The 16,730-nt window shown below is 37.7% G+C and overlaps 1 protein-coding gene across 1 annotated transcript in view; it reads right to left on the reverse strand.

Moving 5' to 3' along the window:
- The window catches only part of SLC7A1 (solute carrier family 7 member 1), a 49,903-nt gene that overhangs the window by 7,474 nt on the left and 25,699 nt on the right, over positions 1-16,730 (reverse strand). Inside the window, exons 3-11 of the mRNA XM_007432309.4 lie at positions 14,689-14,847; positions 13,260-13,413; positions 10,434-10,555; positions 9,254-9,476; positions 8,019-8,158; positions 5,661-5,763; positions 3,993-4,204; positions 2,550-2,716; positions 186-294 (exon numbers count right to left, since the gene is read on the reverse strand). Of these exons, the coding sequence (XP_007432371.1) occupies positions 186-294; positions 2,550-2,716; positions 3,993-4,204; positions 5,661-5,763; positions 8,019-8,158; positions 9,254-9,476; positions 10,434-10,555; positions 13,260-13,413; positions 14,689-14,847 (1,389 nt within the window). The remainder of the gene's footprint in view (positions 1-185; positions 295-2,549; positions 2,717-3,992; positions 4,205-5,660; positions 5,764-8,018; positions 8,159-9,253; positions 9,477-10,433; positions 10,556-13,259; positions 13,414-14,688; positions 14,848-16,730) is intronic.

The following is a 16,730-nucleotide window of genomic DNA, read 5'->3' on the forward strand; positions in this document are numbered from 1 at the left end:
TCTTTAAATTTTTTTAATGCCTGGGAACCTCATACTGTATGGAAGATTACTCAGTCGCAGCTTTAAGGGTTCTGACCACAGTAGTAAAGAATCTGAACTCCACTGAAAGCCAGCAAAAATGTCCTGTGTTCAGTATTCTGCCTATATGAACAAGAATGTCATCATTTCGCAGAGTTGAAAGTTACCTATTGCCATCCAGATGGCAAACCGTATCCAGGTGCCACTGTCCAGCTGCATCATGAGATAAACATTCACAAAGATGCTCAGGACTGGAAGGACAGGAAGAAAAGGGACCTGCAAAACAAAAGGCAAAATTGTGCTTCTGGATCTCATTTAGGAGTATGGGATACACAAATTCACATATCCATCTTCTCCTGAGATCAATAATTTGATTCTATTAGTGAGAAATTGTCTTCTCATATCAATATTAGCAAGCATATAATATTGTGAATGTAAGAAAGGCAGCAGCTCTAATTATGCTCTGGATAAGTCAACAAGATACTGCAAGAATTCTCTGGAATAAGAAACTATTGATGATCTATTTTAAAAGATATCATGCTTACTGGCTTTCATCTAGGTGTTTAAAATTATGGATTCATATAAATGTTGGAGATGCAATTATCCAAGTGCAGATCTTGTACATGCATACAAGTTTCACCACTGCAACTTTTTGGACAAGTATTAAAAATATCATTTCTTAAATCCTTTCTATTCTATTATGACCACATTTCAGAGATGGTGTTTTTAGGGGATATTCTTGACAGTTGTTCAATTATTCATAGTCAAAGCCTATAGCTAAGAACAAAACAAATCATTTGCAAAACTGGAAAAGTACCTAGACAACTTGTATGGAAACAACAGAAACTTGTCCTTTGTATTATACAATAAAATGAATAAGAATTTTCCTCAGGAAATTTGGCATGAAAGCATATAATTTTGTTATGACTGAAAATCCATTGGCATGATACAAGGTTTCCATGATAAAACTGGTTTTAAATATTGTTACTGGATGTTATTTTTTTTTTGTCTATATACTTTACTGATATTTATGTACTGTAGTAACAATAATTCTACAGAAACCCCAAAGAATATGCAAAGCAAAAATATTCTTTAAAGCTGCCTAGGCAGCTGATAAAGGACCAGTGGAATATTATGCTCTCACCATTAGCAGCTCAAAACTCATTAGTTTAAAGATGCTAATCAGCAAGTTCCAAGAAAAGAAAACTAGAGCTTTCTCTAGAAATGCAGTGCTGCTGTCTTATCAACTTTATTCTATATGACAATTTTTTCTCCCCCACCCTTGCTTGTTTAAATAATCTGTCCACTCTGCAAGGAGAAAGGAAAAAAAACAAGCAATCTCTAGGCAATCTCTCCTGTGCCTCACCATCCTCCCCTCCCCCACAGAGTGGAGATTGGAGAGGAAGGGATTACAAGAGAGTAAGCAGACACACAATGGGGAATACACTGGGCTGTTTGTGTGGCATGCTCATGGCTCCCAGTGCCACTGCATTCCTTTCAATGTGCATTCCCCATTGTGTGCCTGCTTACTCTCTTGTATTACCCTCCTCTCCAATGAATGTAAACACAAACATTAATTCCCTTCTTGCTAATTATCCCAGCGCTGGGATGAGCATTCGAAAGAGTGGGGGAGTGGGGGAAAGGGAAGCACAGTTACAGTCATGTGACTTCCCACTTAGCAATCGCTTCACTTAATGACAGAGCTGCCAGTCCCAACTGTGGTCACTAAATGAGGACTACCAGCACCTTGCCATCCACAATTCCAATTTATTAGAATGAGATGATACACAGAAATAGAACTATATAATGCCTATACTCCAACACAGATAATACATCATTAAGGCTTGTATATTACAAAGACATGCTGAATTCACACCTCTTTTCCTACCAAAAGTTTGTGGATGCAATGTAAACACTTGAGAATGCAGACTGTTTCTGCTATGCCAGATGGGGAATGTATGCCCCCAAATTGTTGCATGACTACAACTCCCAGCAACCCCATTTCTCATAGCTTTTCATACTGAACGCTGAGAGTTGTAACATTTGAAAAGTCACCAGTTCCTTACCCAGCTCTAATAATTGGTGTGCCTTCCTTCCCCTGTTCTATGTATGTATGTATGTATGTATTCACTCACTAATTCACTGATTGTTCTGTGAAAATAATTAAGACTTCATTTCTAGAGGCTACCCCATAATGTAATGAGTTGGTTCTTTGGGAAGATTGTGTTAGCAGTACTGAAACAAAAAAGGCAGCCTTGCATGCTGCCAATTATCCCTCGGTAAGTTCAAACAGAATATTAGACAAGGGGACAACCCCTTCCCCAAAAACTAGCATCCAGAAAGCTGAAGGTCAGGTCTGAAGGTCATATATTCAATCTGCGTGGGAAACCGTCTTTTGCCATCCACCCCTCCACTCACGGCTGCTTTTCTGGCCAAAGCAGCCTGATCTCCACTAATCTCTCTTTCCAATCACAAAGCCAGCAAGGACTCCAATTGTTCTTTTATACATGCATACTTTACACATCACTTGCCTTAAATGAGAGTTTGGTTTTGCTTTCAGGTTGCCTCCAAATAATCACCATGAAAACAAAGCAGACAATGAAGATGACAACAAGGATGCTAATGGCCCACATAGCTCCACTGGTCAGAGCCTCCTTGGCAAGGACAGCCAAGCAGCAGAAGCTGACAATAAGAAAACCTGAGAACAAGAGACATAAGATGTTGGATGCACTGATGTGCATGATGGGGAGGAATACAAAAAACAGCTGTAATTAGCCAAGTGAAGAACAATACAACTTGTGGCACATGCAGCTAGACAGCCCAGGATCCATAGCTTCCAACATTCATTATTGTAAACAACTGTTTTGCTAAACGATCCTGTAGAGCAAAAAGCTCATCTACAGGTAGTCCTCACCTAACAACCATTCATTCAGTAACCATTTGAAGTTACGATGGTACTGAACAAATGGTAGTTATGGCCGGCCCTCGAAATTATGGCCGTTGCAGTGCACCCATGGTCACATGATCAAAATGTGGGTGCCTGGCAGCCTGCCCACATTTATGACTGCAGCGCGTGCTTCAACTCCCCTCATCCACCTATCTCCCCCCATCTTGCCCTTTTGGCTGCCCTGCACTCTGCTGCCTACCCCTGCCATCCCCTGCTGACCTTCACCATCTTCTTCCTCTTTCTGCTGATGAGGTGTGCCCAGCTAAGGCAGCTGCTGGCCCTTCACGTGGCCTCAGGTGGCCTCCCAGAAGCCTCATGAGGCCTCTGCGCAGCTGCACGCAGCTTCAGGGACACCACACAGAGACCTCATGAGGCTTTGGGGAGGCCAGGAGAGGCCACGTGAAGGGCCAACAGCTGCCTCATCCGAGCGTGCCTCATCAGCAGTGGGAGGAAGAAGATAGCGGGGTGGCAGTGGATGGCAGGGGTAGGTGGTGGCGGCAGAATGCAGGGCAACCAAAAGGGCACAGATGGGGGGGAGATAAGCAAATGGGGGACTTGAAGCGGAGGCAAGCACGGCAGGGCAGGAGAAGCATGAGGTCCTCACCTAATGACGATGCAGTCCTGGCCTAACAACCACAACCAAGACTACTGGAACTGCTGTCACTAAGCAGTATGGTCACATGATGTTTCGCCTAACAACCAGTTTGCCTAGTGATAGAAATTCCGGTCCCAATTAGGGTTGTGGGGACTACCTGTATTAGGACTGTCAAGCATTCTATGCTTCGAGTGGGCTTCCTCTGACGTTCACTTGCCAATTCTTTGTCTCTTTTTTTCAGCGGTTGTCTCACTGTTATCTCTTCATTTCCACACTGGATTTATTTTAAAGACATTTAAATCAAAACACAAACTGCAAGGAGGACATTCTCAGTTCAACAGCAAACTCGACAATCAACTTTTCAGAGAGGAAACTAACAATCAGAGCCATAATTATTGAGAATACTACTAATTTTTGGAATCAACTGCTTACCTATGATACAAGTAGAGAAATTCACTATAAATCCAGAAAGTTTGGAAGGAACTGTATTCTGGGGGAGGAGGAGAACTTTTAGAGATAATTTCTCTTCCTCCTCAGGCAGAAATCCAGTTTGAGATTCACTCGTGCTCACAGACTCATTATTGTCTGTCTCATCTGTAGTACTAGCCATCTGATACGCCAAGTTAGGCTGCTCAGGTTGGTACCTATAGAGAAAACAAATAAGCATAACATACACACAGCATTATAGCACTGGAAATTATATAGGTGCCATCGAAGGTTTTACTTGAGCATCAGAAGAACATATCAAAAGTGGAATAGTGGAACAAAATAAGGAGAAACTTTATCACTGTCAAACTGGAACTACAGACATTAGGTTTTATGTCATGTATTCCTACAAAATCCATAAAATGAGATGCAAATTACAGACCTGCCAAGGCTACATACAGACAGAAATGTTAAGATTAAATGTGTTGTGTTCTTCTTTAGAGCTTCTTTATCACTCTGGTAAATGCCCCACCATAGGTTCCATTTAAGATCACAGACTATTCTCTAGATGCCACAAATGAAGCTGAGCATTTCACTAATGGTATCCAGAGAGCCATGTCAAGTCTCAAAATTGTACTTTCAGGAATCTGGCTAAAACTGCTGTCTCCTTTAGCTTAGCTAATTCTGATTTGGGTATCTTGATCACTGTGTTACTAAACAGTAGTACATATGACTATATTTTATCCTGAGAAAATACTTTTTAAAAAAAGATGCTCTACATTTTACTGCTATCTGTAGTTTGTACATTATTGTCCTGCTATCAAGAAAACTGCAAAAATAAGAGAGAAAAAATACAGGCTCAAGTAACTTCTAGATTTTAAGAAATAGGGGATCAACCGTTCTTCGCCTATTTAATTCTGCAGTTGCTTTTATGCGGTAGTAGGGCAAGCTCTCTACACTTAATACTGGGCTTTTCTTCTTCGTACAACATCTGAGGTCCTCTCTCATACAATCCAACAGCTTCTCTAACTTCGCAAATGAAGCTGTAAAAACTCCTAACTCTTGAAAACGAACGCTGAGGCATGCAGAACGGGCTTACACAGCCTTGTGACCACAGCGTTACAGGGCAAATGTTACATGAAGCAGTTTGCCAGAATAAACAAAGATAAGGATCCTGGTCCTAACAGCTGTTTTGCATTTACATGGAAAGGGTAAAATGACCTATCCCAAGGGTAGCAGAACACATGAGACATCAAAGCTATCTGCACCAATAATGAAGCAGACAGGATCTTGACAGTGCAGACAAATGATGCTCCTGAAACAGATTTTCATTCTGAGGATCATCTGCCCTGACTAACACGCCAGACTGTTCCCAATGTCTCCCAGGATGATCTGCTGCTGCTGCTGCTGCTGCTGCTGCTGCTGCTGCTGCTGCTGCTGCTGCTGCTGCTAGGAATTCAGCAGCAATATGCAAGCCTTAATGATATATTATCTGTGTTGGAGTAGAGGCATTATATAGTTCTGTTTCTGTGTATCAACTCATTCTAATAAATTGGAGTTCAGTTCACATTTTGAATTTAGTAGGTAATAAAATCTAAAATTAAGTACATTTCAAGAAAGCAAATTTGGGCAATATCTTGAGGCTACTTTGTCTGCAGTGTTGTTGTTTCCTACCTTAGTACCAAGACACAGGCGGCCACCAAGGAGTAAGCTAGAAGAGTCCCAATAGACATGAGGTCTACAAGATCCTTTAGGTCTAAGAGAAAGGCCATGACAGCTAATGGAGTGGGCGGGGGGAGAGAGAGAGAGAGAGAAAACACTGATGAACTGGCAGAATATTTTTCATTTCATTTACAAGCCTGATGAATCATGACAATTTAATCCTTATCCATGCTTCTGGGCCGACAAGCCACAAAGAAAGGAGATTGACCTCTTTTGTTTCCCAGGAGGCGATGTAAAGTCCGTGAGAAAGAAGGAGGAAACCCAGAGGTGAGAAAAAAATGGCTGTGTGTTCACATGAGAGAAAAATCACACCAATTATAACATATTTTTCTAGTTTTATAGCTTCAGAAAAGCAATGTTTAAAGAATTAAACCAAATGTTAAATTGCAGCAATTTCACTGCTTTTTAAACTGGCAATTGATCATCTTTTTGACACTGAAAACAACACTAAAGAGCAAGAGAAATTCTGCTGCACATACTTTGTTTCTTTTAATTCTGCCCCCCCTTTTTTCCATTTATTCAACAAAAGGTCTGATTATGTAATTTTAATGCTAATTAAAATGCAACTGTCAGATCTGTAGGAGTGCAATCTAAATGCACCTGGAAAATTCTAGGTTTGGGAAGGCTGCTGAGATAATCACCGAACTCCAAGAGATGCAGTAATTCTTGCAGAAAGAATTTCAGGTATTCTGAAGAACACCTGAGAATGTGCCATAACCTAGTATATTAGCTCTGCTGCATTTGCTAGTTAAGCAAATATTTTACATTGAGCAAAGGGATAAGCCAAAATCACACAACAGTTGCATTCATACGCTTTGGTATTTTAAGTTTTGATAATCACTGCTTACTTTTTTGTCCACAGTAGTAAAAGCTAGAATTATTATTTTCAGAATGCATGTATGGCCTTATATAAATCATTACCAGATTCAATCTTAAGCAGAGTGATTCCATGTTAGGCCATTTTATTAAGAATCTCTGATACACCCAAAGGCTTCAATGGTTTTCAGTTTAGATGATCATCTGAATCATAATCTGACTAATCTGAACATGCCACCTGAATCAGGAAAATACAGTAAATCATGTTTTTACAGTGTTTCAAACGACAGAAGCTGTTGACAGAGTCCAATTTGCCATCTTCAGTAAACATGTGACAAGGTTTTTCTGAGAGTTTCCCATATTATATTTATAAGGAAGAAATTAATTAGAAAGCCTTCTTTGGAACAAAGAGAATTAAATATAATCCTTAGGCAGAAGCATTGTATTTAATATGGCTATGCAGGTCTGCAGATTTCTAGAGAAAAATCTGTTGGCAATTCCTAAAGTGGCTCCATCTTCCCAAGAGTGGCTAATTAGCATTACCAATCATAACTGGTAATTTATAACTGAAATGACTCAAAAATATATTCATTCCTTTTTATATCTTTGAAGAATTTTTCAATTATAAAAAGAGAATATATTGACAGTACATAAGAATTCAACTGAAGCATAAACATGAAGATTTTCATATTGTCTTTTTCAAAGTCATAAGAGCTCATTTAAATAACATAAATATATAAAATATGTATCAATTTTATCATAGCCTTTAGCCAGTAAATAAAACAGAGATAAAAGAAACACAAATAAGCATATAAACAATCCACCTTAAATCATACTACAGATTATCTGTCATAAATATATCAAATTCACTACATACATATACGCAGGATACATTTTTATCCATCACTTTTCTCGAAGCAACTTATTACTAGAAGTAGAAATGATTCACGCCCTACCCCAAAACATCCTATAAATTAGAATAGGATAATTTAATTTAAATTAAATTAAAATAATTTATGCAAGATTTGCATAAATACTATGTTTACTATCAAAAACAAGAAAAAGAGGAGTTGCAGAATCATTTTGACTACGTAATTTAGCTACCTACGGTTTGCATTGTTATGAAAGGTGATTGCATGAGAGATTTGCTACATGAACTCAATTATATTAAGAAGCAGGAAGAGGAGTGAGGATTATGTCAGTCGTGCATTTTATTGGGTGCAAACTGTATATCACGTTGTATGTGACTTATGCGTCACTGTTAGTAAGAGTAGCAATATTATTTCTGAATGAGCAAGTCTTGCAACCTTAAAAATATTTTCACCATAAAGTGCATTAAAATATATGACATTAGTTTTGATCTGCTTTATAGATGCAGGGTGTTCTCCTTATGGAATTATGAGAGGCACGTGTATACAATATTCACCCATACACATAGACTTATGAGGGTCTAGTAATTACTTGATTCACTCTCAAGGAATCTTAAGGTCTTACCTGCAACGGCTCCTGAGGTTATTGTAGCTAACATTGGGGTCTTTGTCTTCTCATTGACACGAGCCAAAAATCTGAATAGTAATCCGTCTTCTGCCATGGCATAAATAACCCGAGGCATTGGAAACATGGATCCAAGCAGGCTATGAAAAGACAACAGGCTTTAATGTTGACATATTTTGTGTGTACAAAAAGTGGGGCATCAGAAAAAATTGTTAAGACAGTCCAACAGTACAGTCTCTATTGAAAGGAATGTATTTTTTAAGGAATAAATGTCCTTTCCCCAAACTGGGAAAGTAATTATAACAGACAATGGCAACGTTTTGTCCTTTTGCAGCAGTGAGTCCTAGACCTTCCCTAATTAAAATGGAATTCAAAAATCCATGAGATATATAAAATTGGGATTTAGAAAGTTTCTGTATTTATTTTAAAGATAAATCCTGAACAGGAGCGTTTCAGTCACCATCTGAAGGAAATATGCATATTTCTTTTTCATATTGAGGACCTTCTCTGGCCTATGAATGAGAGCTGGGAGTCAAACTCCTAAAAGTAGGTGGCACAGGACAAAGGAATGAGCGAGGCTGGATAAAAACTAAAGCTGATTCCATCTCATTTAAATAAATGATTATATCTATATCTTCTTTTTTCACATTAAAAATTACAAAGCAGTGATAACTGATGGAAGGGCTCTGAAGGCTGTAACGAAAGTTTTCTGGGAGCACAAAGCCCAGGAATCTCACCTCAGAAGAGACACAGCTACCTTCTACCAAGTCCAAATATGGACCATCTAGCCTGGTATTATCTCTATCAGCTATCCTCAACACCCCCACCCCCCAAATATATGTTTGATTGAAAAAATCCAGAATTCCTAGCCAGCATGGTTGCTGGAGATGCTGACTAGGAACTCTGGAAATTTTAGTCCAATGTATCAGGACAGCACCAGATTGGAAAAGCTGGTCTCCAATGATTGGTAGTAAACTCCCCAGGGTTTTAGGTCTATTAGAAGGTGCCATCTATGACCTCTTCTGCAAACTTCATTACAGACCTTCACCTAATATGGGAAAAATTGTAAACAATAACCTTCTAAATTCCCAAACCTATCAAACCTGAACTGTGGAAGCATAACATCTGTTAAGTCATTTTAAAAAGCTAACTCATGAAACAGCCTTGAACATTTTTATTTAAAGATGAAAGATACACTCTTACTACACGTATGCAAAAAAGTTGAAGCTCCTTACCTTGTAGAAAGAGCACACAGTGAACCAACAGCTACTGCATAATTTGCGCCTTCCCATTTCACATACTTAAAAGCAACTGGCAGTGGGCTATTTTTATCAAGCAGATAGTAAGGCATCATGAGAGTAAGAGCAGCCGATACCCCAAAATATGCAACAAAGCAGATCAGAAGTGAAGCCACAATCCCTATTGGAATGGCCTTCTGAGGATTTTTTACTTCTTCACCTGAAAAAGGAGACAACAATCCAAATCAATAATCACAAAAGACAGACTAGAATCAGTTATATCCTTTCAATGGAGAAACTGCCAATTTGAGATGTTGTCCTCTACTGAAGACAAAAAGTACAAACTCAATCTCCTTCACCAAATTAAAAGTTAATAGCAACTAATTGTACTGATTTTAAGAGCACACATTTTACAAATGCTTTTTTCATTTATTACAGATTATTTCCTTGAATTACCTAATTGTTCCAATAAGAAAAGCTCACAGCTATTTATGAAACTAACAACATCTAATTATATCTGCATATCATGTTAAGAGCTGAAATATTTGCCTAAAGTCCTAGAATCAAGCTATACACCTTGATTCAATGCACAAAGCCTTAATTTGTACTTTAAAATTATGAAATGGGACATAATGCTTCAGAGTTCCTTTTACTGTCTTTCTCCAAATAATAAGAATGTATTAGTGTAACTTCCTTTTCAAGCTTATTTACAAGAGATAATGGAAACTAAGAGTAAGAGGTAGTGATATCCAAAGTGATATCCAAAACTGGCATAAAGAAGTGAACTGCTGTTTCAACTTTGTCATGTTTATTTAGTTCTGAGTAGAGATTATAGCATCACACACTGCATGGTATAATTAATCACTTAATCAAATGAGGCTGAAACTAATATTCTGCTGCAAGTTCAGGTTCCTGAAGTATCTTCTACTGTTTATGTCTTAGAACACAATACCCCTTCTCCAAGAATCTAACTAGGTTCTGATCTATATATAATTTATTTCATGCTGAAAAGAAGAAACATCATTCATGCAGAGCTGCAAGAACTATTTTCACAGAGATGGATCTGCAGCAGAATGGAAAAAGTGGCTCATGTCTCCTGATGAGTGGCATACAAAGAAGGCCCAACTAAGAGCAGAACATATTATTAAAACAAGGTGTTTGCTTTTTGTTACCTTACCTGTCGTGGCAATGCAGTCAAATCCCACAAATGCATAAAAGCATGTGGCTGCCCCCGAAAGAACTCCAGAAAAACCATATGGCATAAACCCACCAACACCATGCGGTAGATTCTGTGTGGAACTAGAAAAAGCAGCAAGAAATCAGAAATGATCCTGGTTACCCAATTCAAAGAGTATCTTGCAACAGTGAAAATTTGCCAAGATACAGTTTACAGCTGACTCATCAAGACCTACCAATACTAAAAGCCTATTATATTATTAATTTATTACATTAATTTATATGCCACAGCTTCCTAGGACTCATGTCCAGCTCCATCAAACAACTGCATAAAATTGACCTCTAGATTTGAGCATATTAATATCAATCTATAATAATCCAAGAATCCATAAAAACTCTCATCAAAATCAATGGGATCTACTTTTGTATAGATATGGACAGGACTGGGCAATATAGGTTATTTCTGATTCTTAAAGAATGCTTTCAAAGCTATTTTCAGATTTAGGAAGAAGTTGAATTTTTTTTTTTTTTTTAAATTAATCATTTGAATTAAATAGGAATAGGAAGCCCTGTGTATGCTGTCAACAACGTCTGGATAAGTAGTGATGAATGAATGAATGAATGAATGAATGAATGAATGAATGAATGAATGAATGAATGAATGAATGAATGAATGGAAGACGTCTGGACTTCAACTCCCAGAATTGTAAATTCTGGGAGCTTTGTAAATCAAAGAAAATTCTAATCCTGTAATTGTGCTATAGGCTTCTGTTTGGATGCAGAGTTATTAGTTCAATTTGAAATTCATAGACAGAGGTTCACTAAAATCTTAGATTTCTTAGCTTGTGATTTTATTCTGTATAAAATGTCCTCAGAACTTTAGCCAGGCAACTCTTCCACGATTGGGCCCAAAGTAATAATACAAAGTTGCTGATGTGTTTTGGCTCTGAGTGAAAGTTTTATTATTTCTCTTTTATTTCTCTTCAATATTTCCAAGTAGAGGCGAGGTTTTATTATATAAAGTACCTTGTATTATATAAAGTATAAAGTGTCTTTGGACCATGCAAATTGTTCTAGTCTGCAAAAACAGCAAGGTCTTGCAGCACCTTCAAGATCAGGTTGATTAAAAGTGTATAAAGACTCCCTGTCCTTTAGAAATTCTCCCCAGGGAGAAATATGTCTGTCAAAAACCATTTTTTGGGTCAACAAACACATGCTAATTTTATGGAATGCGTTACAAACAGGTGAACAAGGCAAGGGGAAAAATGGGTGTGGTCAAAGAAGAAAGTAGGCATTACCCAAATGCATTTCTCAAGTTCTGTGCACATTTTTCTCATAACCTAATTCCACCCATCCACTTTTTCCTTCCTTATCAGGTCTTAAATCTTCTAATTATAATTTACTTGCTAGCTATTGGCAACAGTTGAAGGAGGACTATCCAGAAAGGCTAGGGACTTGAGGCCATGTACCCATGGCACAGAGAATTATAGCCTGTCCCCTCAGAAGATCAACCACAAAAGAAGGCAGTCTTGGCTGTCAAACATCAGTGTATTAAACCAGGACTGACAAAAGGCCCTCTGTGTGGTGAAGAACCCTTATTGTGTTGCTTAGGAGGTAATAAGGAACTCAATGTTGCAAAAACAGCAATGACATCTCAAATATTTTATTCTTCTTTGTACAAAAACTTCTTTCTATGGGGGAAGGTTTGCTAGTGTGGACGGAGTCTGACTTTTCTAGTCACAAATTCTGCAAGATCTGTATGACATTACGTGAAAAAATGGGCAGCCCCACATTTTAGTCTTATTTGAATTTAAGAGCAATTTGAACATAAAGTCTATGTATAATCCCAATTTTAACTAAGATTTACTAATTCACATGTGAGGCTACATCTGTTGTTGTTGTTGTTGTTCAGTCGTTTAAGTCGTGTCTAAGTCTTTGTGACCCCATGAACCATATTGCGCCAGGCCTTCCTGTCCTTCACTACCTCCCTGAGTTTGCTCAGTTTCATGCTCATTGCTTCAGTGATGCTATCTAACTATCTCATCCTCTGCTGTCCCCTTCTCCTTTTGCCTTCAATCTTTCCCAGCATCAGGGTCTTTTCCAGAGAGTCCTCTCTTTGCATTAGGTGACCAAAGGATCTGAGCTTGAACTTCATTATCAATGAATAGAATTATCAATGAATAGAGGCTACATCTACAGCAGTGTTTCTCAACCTTGGAAACTTTAAGACGTCTGGACTTCAACCCCCAGAATTCCCCAGCCAGCATGGCTGGCTGGGGAATTCTGGGAGTTGAAGTCCACACATCTTAAAGTTCCCAAAGTTGAGAAACACTGATCTACAGCAACATTAATTCTAGATGGGATGATGAAAGTTGTAATCCCTAACATCTGGATATAGTAAGTTGGGTGAGGTGACAATCTGGAGCATCTGGAGTATCTGCTATATCTTACCTTATTTGCAACAAAAGCATTGCTCATGTAAACAAAAAGCCCACAAGTATACAATTAATTTCTATCTATAGCAATAGAATGATAGTGAAAGCTTATTGCCACTTCACTTATGATCCAAAGAGGAGCATATGTACACAAAACATATGCAGCCTGGCACCAGCCACAAGACTGATTTTTATTAACTGAACAATCTGTATAGTAGCTCAGATTTCTGAATTTCAGTTCCCCTCACCAATTTGACATGTACCAAGTTGCCCACTTCTCTTTTGTTCATACCCGATATACACTCAGTGTGCACTAAACAAAAGCCACACACACACAATTTCAGATATAGATATATAGATATATATATTAAAAAAAATAAAAACCAGCATACTTCTCCAAAAGTGAGAGATTTTCTGGGATCTGCCAGTTTTTAATTGAGCCTTTCACAAAACCTGACACCATCACAAAGCCCAAGACGAGGACGTTGATACAAGTGAACACTTTGTTCACCATTGCAGATTCTTTCACACCAAAAGTCAGAAGTCCTAAAAAAATTACAGTGGATAATTGTATTAGAACTGTCTAATCAACACCAACAAGAAAAAATATAGTCTTGGAAATAATTGCATCAACATTTTCCAATGTATTTTTGGAAAGATTTGTACCAACTTATTTCTGAGCTGCTAGCTCCTTTTTTAAAACAGAAGGTTAGGACAGGAAATTACCCAAAACTTTAATTCAGATTGCACAGTAATAGTTTAACTGTCACAAATATGGCCCCTTTCCTACTAAATTATGTTTCAGCTTATGCATATCCAAAGCACTTTCATAACAACAAAGCTATTGTTTGGCTGCGTTGTGAATCTAGCCATTGTCAAACTTTGTAATGACTTAAAAATCTCCAATTATTTCAGTCACTTGATCTAGTATTAATTGTCAATTATTTCAGTCACTTGATTCGGTATTTATATAGTTGCTCCTCTTAAATGATCAGGATATCAATACATGGTCCTGATTCAAACTATCAGTCCATGAAATTGTATCCAAGGATATATTTTTTAAGAAGGTTTCCAAAGCAAACGTAATTTTTAAGAAAGTCTCTAGACATGTTCTGGTCAGTCATGGAAATCTCCATTGCTAGCTGTTGAATGATGTCTCACAAAGGAATGAGACTCAACAAGCTTTTGAGTTGTTCTACAAAGGAATGTAACAGATATGGGAAGAAAGAATTGGGTAATACCTTTCAGATCTGAATGAAGATTTGGCAATTACAGAAATAAGACTGAACAGCTTTCTCACTGGTTTCCAGAAAACATAGCTTTATGTGACATTTACAGAGAGAGAAGGTTGTCAAGCATGGCATGACATCTGAGAAGCACATAATCAGGAAACATGTGAATATTTATGTAGGAGGCTGGAAGTAAACATCCAAAGTAAGGGTGGCTTTTAAAGCTAATTCACTTTAGCATTATGAATGACATATAAGTTAGCTTCTTAAGTCACAAGTGAAAAATGAGAAGTTTTAAAACCCATTCTAAAGGACATCTTTAATCAGATTTTATCACAAGAAAAAAAGTACTGCTAGAATTGTTCAACAATTTCCAGACTATACCTACATACGCATATATACAGTATCAAAGTAATTTCAAACAGGATGTGGTAAATAGCAGTCCTATCTCTGCAACCACTCAGAAGGTCAACCTGACACTCACAGCAAACAAAAAAGCTTTTAAAAATGCCAAAACAAATGAGCCCATTCACTGTCCCTCAAAAGCACAACAAAATACTCATCCCAAATAAGATTTCTTTCTTTCTCTCACCTGTTAAGATTAGGATAATGAAAACAGAAAAGACATCTGGGTATCCTGCCAGTACACCAGGAGCATTCATGGACATGTAGCGCCGAAAGAATTTCTCAATATGCTCGCCTATAAGTTCATCAAATGTTGCACTCCAAGCTCTGGCCACACTTGATGTTCCTGCACGAGAATAAAAATGAAAGCTACCTCTTTATGACACTGTAACCACTAACATACATGCCTACATATACATGATACTATTTCATCTGGGGTTAACAAAGTTATGCAAAGCACAGAAATTGCCAATTTATAAAACATCTAAGAATACAGATATGAAGATGACTAGCTTGGAATTGGAATCTCAAGTGTCTTGATCTGGTTACCAAGGGACTGATGGCCCAAACATTAGACTAAGGAATTTTTTGCTGTATCTCATTTTTATGTTTTCATTTTACAGCCCAAACAGCAAGGGATGCTTTGGGTTCCGACATATCCTTAATGGCACCAAACAGAACCGTGCAACTGCTCTTGAAGAGTTTTGTTATCAAAATGTCCACTGAATCTTCTAGAGGAAAGTTCTAAAAGCAGGTTGAACAAGGATGCAAGACAATTCTGACCATCTTCTTCTGAAATGTGTATTGTTTGTTTCCTACTACTCCCCAGGTTCCCAGCCTGTATCATAAGAACAGGAGTTACTCCCACAAATCCACAGGACTGTAGTGAAAAATAAGTCAATTCAGCCACAGAAGCCTGTTGTATCCAGGAGCTCAAATGACCCATAAGTGGGTTGTTCCCTATTGTACATTTTAAAAGGTCAGCGATTCTGTAAATTTTTGCAATTAAAAATTTAAGTCAGAGATATCACCAAAGTCCATACATCTTTGTCTCAGAATACAAAACTTAGCAACTCATAATGCCCCCTGCAAAACAAGGTGAACAATTCTATCCTTTCATGTAAGTGAAATATATACCCATTATATGAGTCCCTTTCAGGGGAAGCAACATTATGCAAAGCACAGAAAAAGAATAAAAAATAGTAAGCAAACAGTTAAAGAGATGAGATAATAAAAAGAAAAGGAAATAGAGTTAAATCCAGTTTACATCAACATCACTCATTATACGTCTCCATAGCATTCTGTCCTTGCAAGCTATTCTTGCTTTCACCTTATCCATACACCAATTCATTCAATGCCTTTTATTTCTTAACCCCATCTCTTTAATTTTTCAGAATCTCAACTCCACCCAACCATGATTTTCTTAAGTCTTCCTGTTCCTCTCAATCCATTCACTCTTCTGTTATATACTTATTCTGCATTTCGGTCCTCACTGATATCCTCTATATGACCAAACCAGCTTTTTTTGTAGTGGTCACCTATTTATGGCTTCAGTTCACATTCTTTCATCACTCATTCATTTTTGACCTTATCTCTACTTTTTTATCATCAAGCAGCCCATTCCCAATACACTGAATTTACTGTTATGTTTCCCTTAACATATCCCACCCTTACTTCCAAAATTAAAAGAAGCCTGTTACAAACATTTGTTCCTTGCAGCAGACCACCCAATCTTCTTTTACAAGCATTTGGGTATCTAACATTTCTCAATTTTTCCATTTTTACTAAATATTCTACCAATACAAATTCATCTTCTACCTCTAGTTTTCACCATTTATGTATAACATACAATTGTTCATTCCACTTCCTTTGTCAAACCTAACTACCTTGATCTTTGATACACTGATCAATCTCCAACTTTAATCGAATCCTAAAAAAAAAAAAAATCATTCAAGTCCCATGCATTTATTTCCTGATTGTGCTTTGTTGTGCAAAACAAAAGTCTGTTTCCACCAGCAGTTCAGCCCTGATAAGACACCACGCATGAAAATTGTACCCTCAATCTGCACAATTGCCCAGTGGGAGAAAATATAAAATAAGAGGATGCTGTTGCAGAGGGCATGGAAGTATCAAGACAAATCATCAGAGTTAGGAGGCTGTGAGAATCAATAACAATGCCAACAAAATGAAGCTCCAGTATGAGTGCGATGAGTAAAAACTCATAATTTT

The sequence above is a fragment of the Python bivittatus genome, unplaced genomic scaffold, assembly GCF_059951505.1.
Source record: "Python bivittatus isolate LINGU-HERP-01145 unplaced genomic scaffold, Pbiv_v1 ctg000340_np1212, whole genome shotgun sequence".
Lineage (NCBI taxonomy): Eukaryota > Metazoa > Chordata > Lepidosauria > Squamata > Pythonidae > Python > Python bivittatus.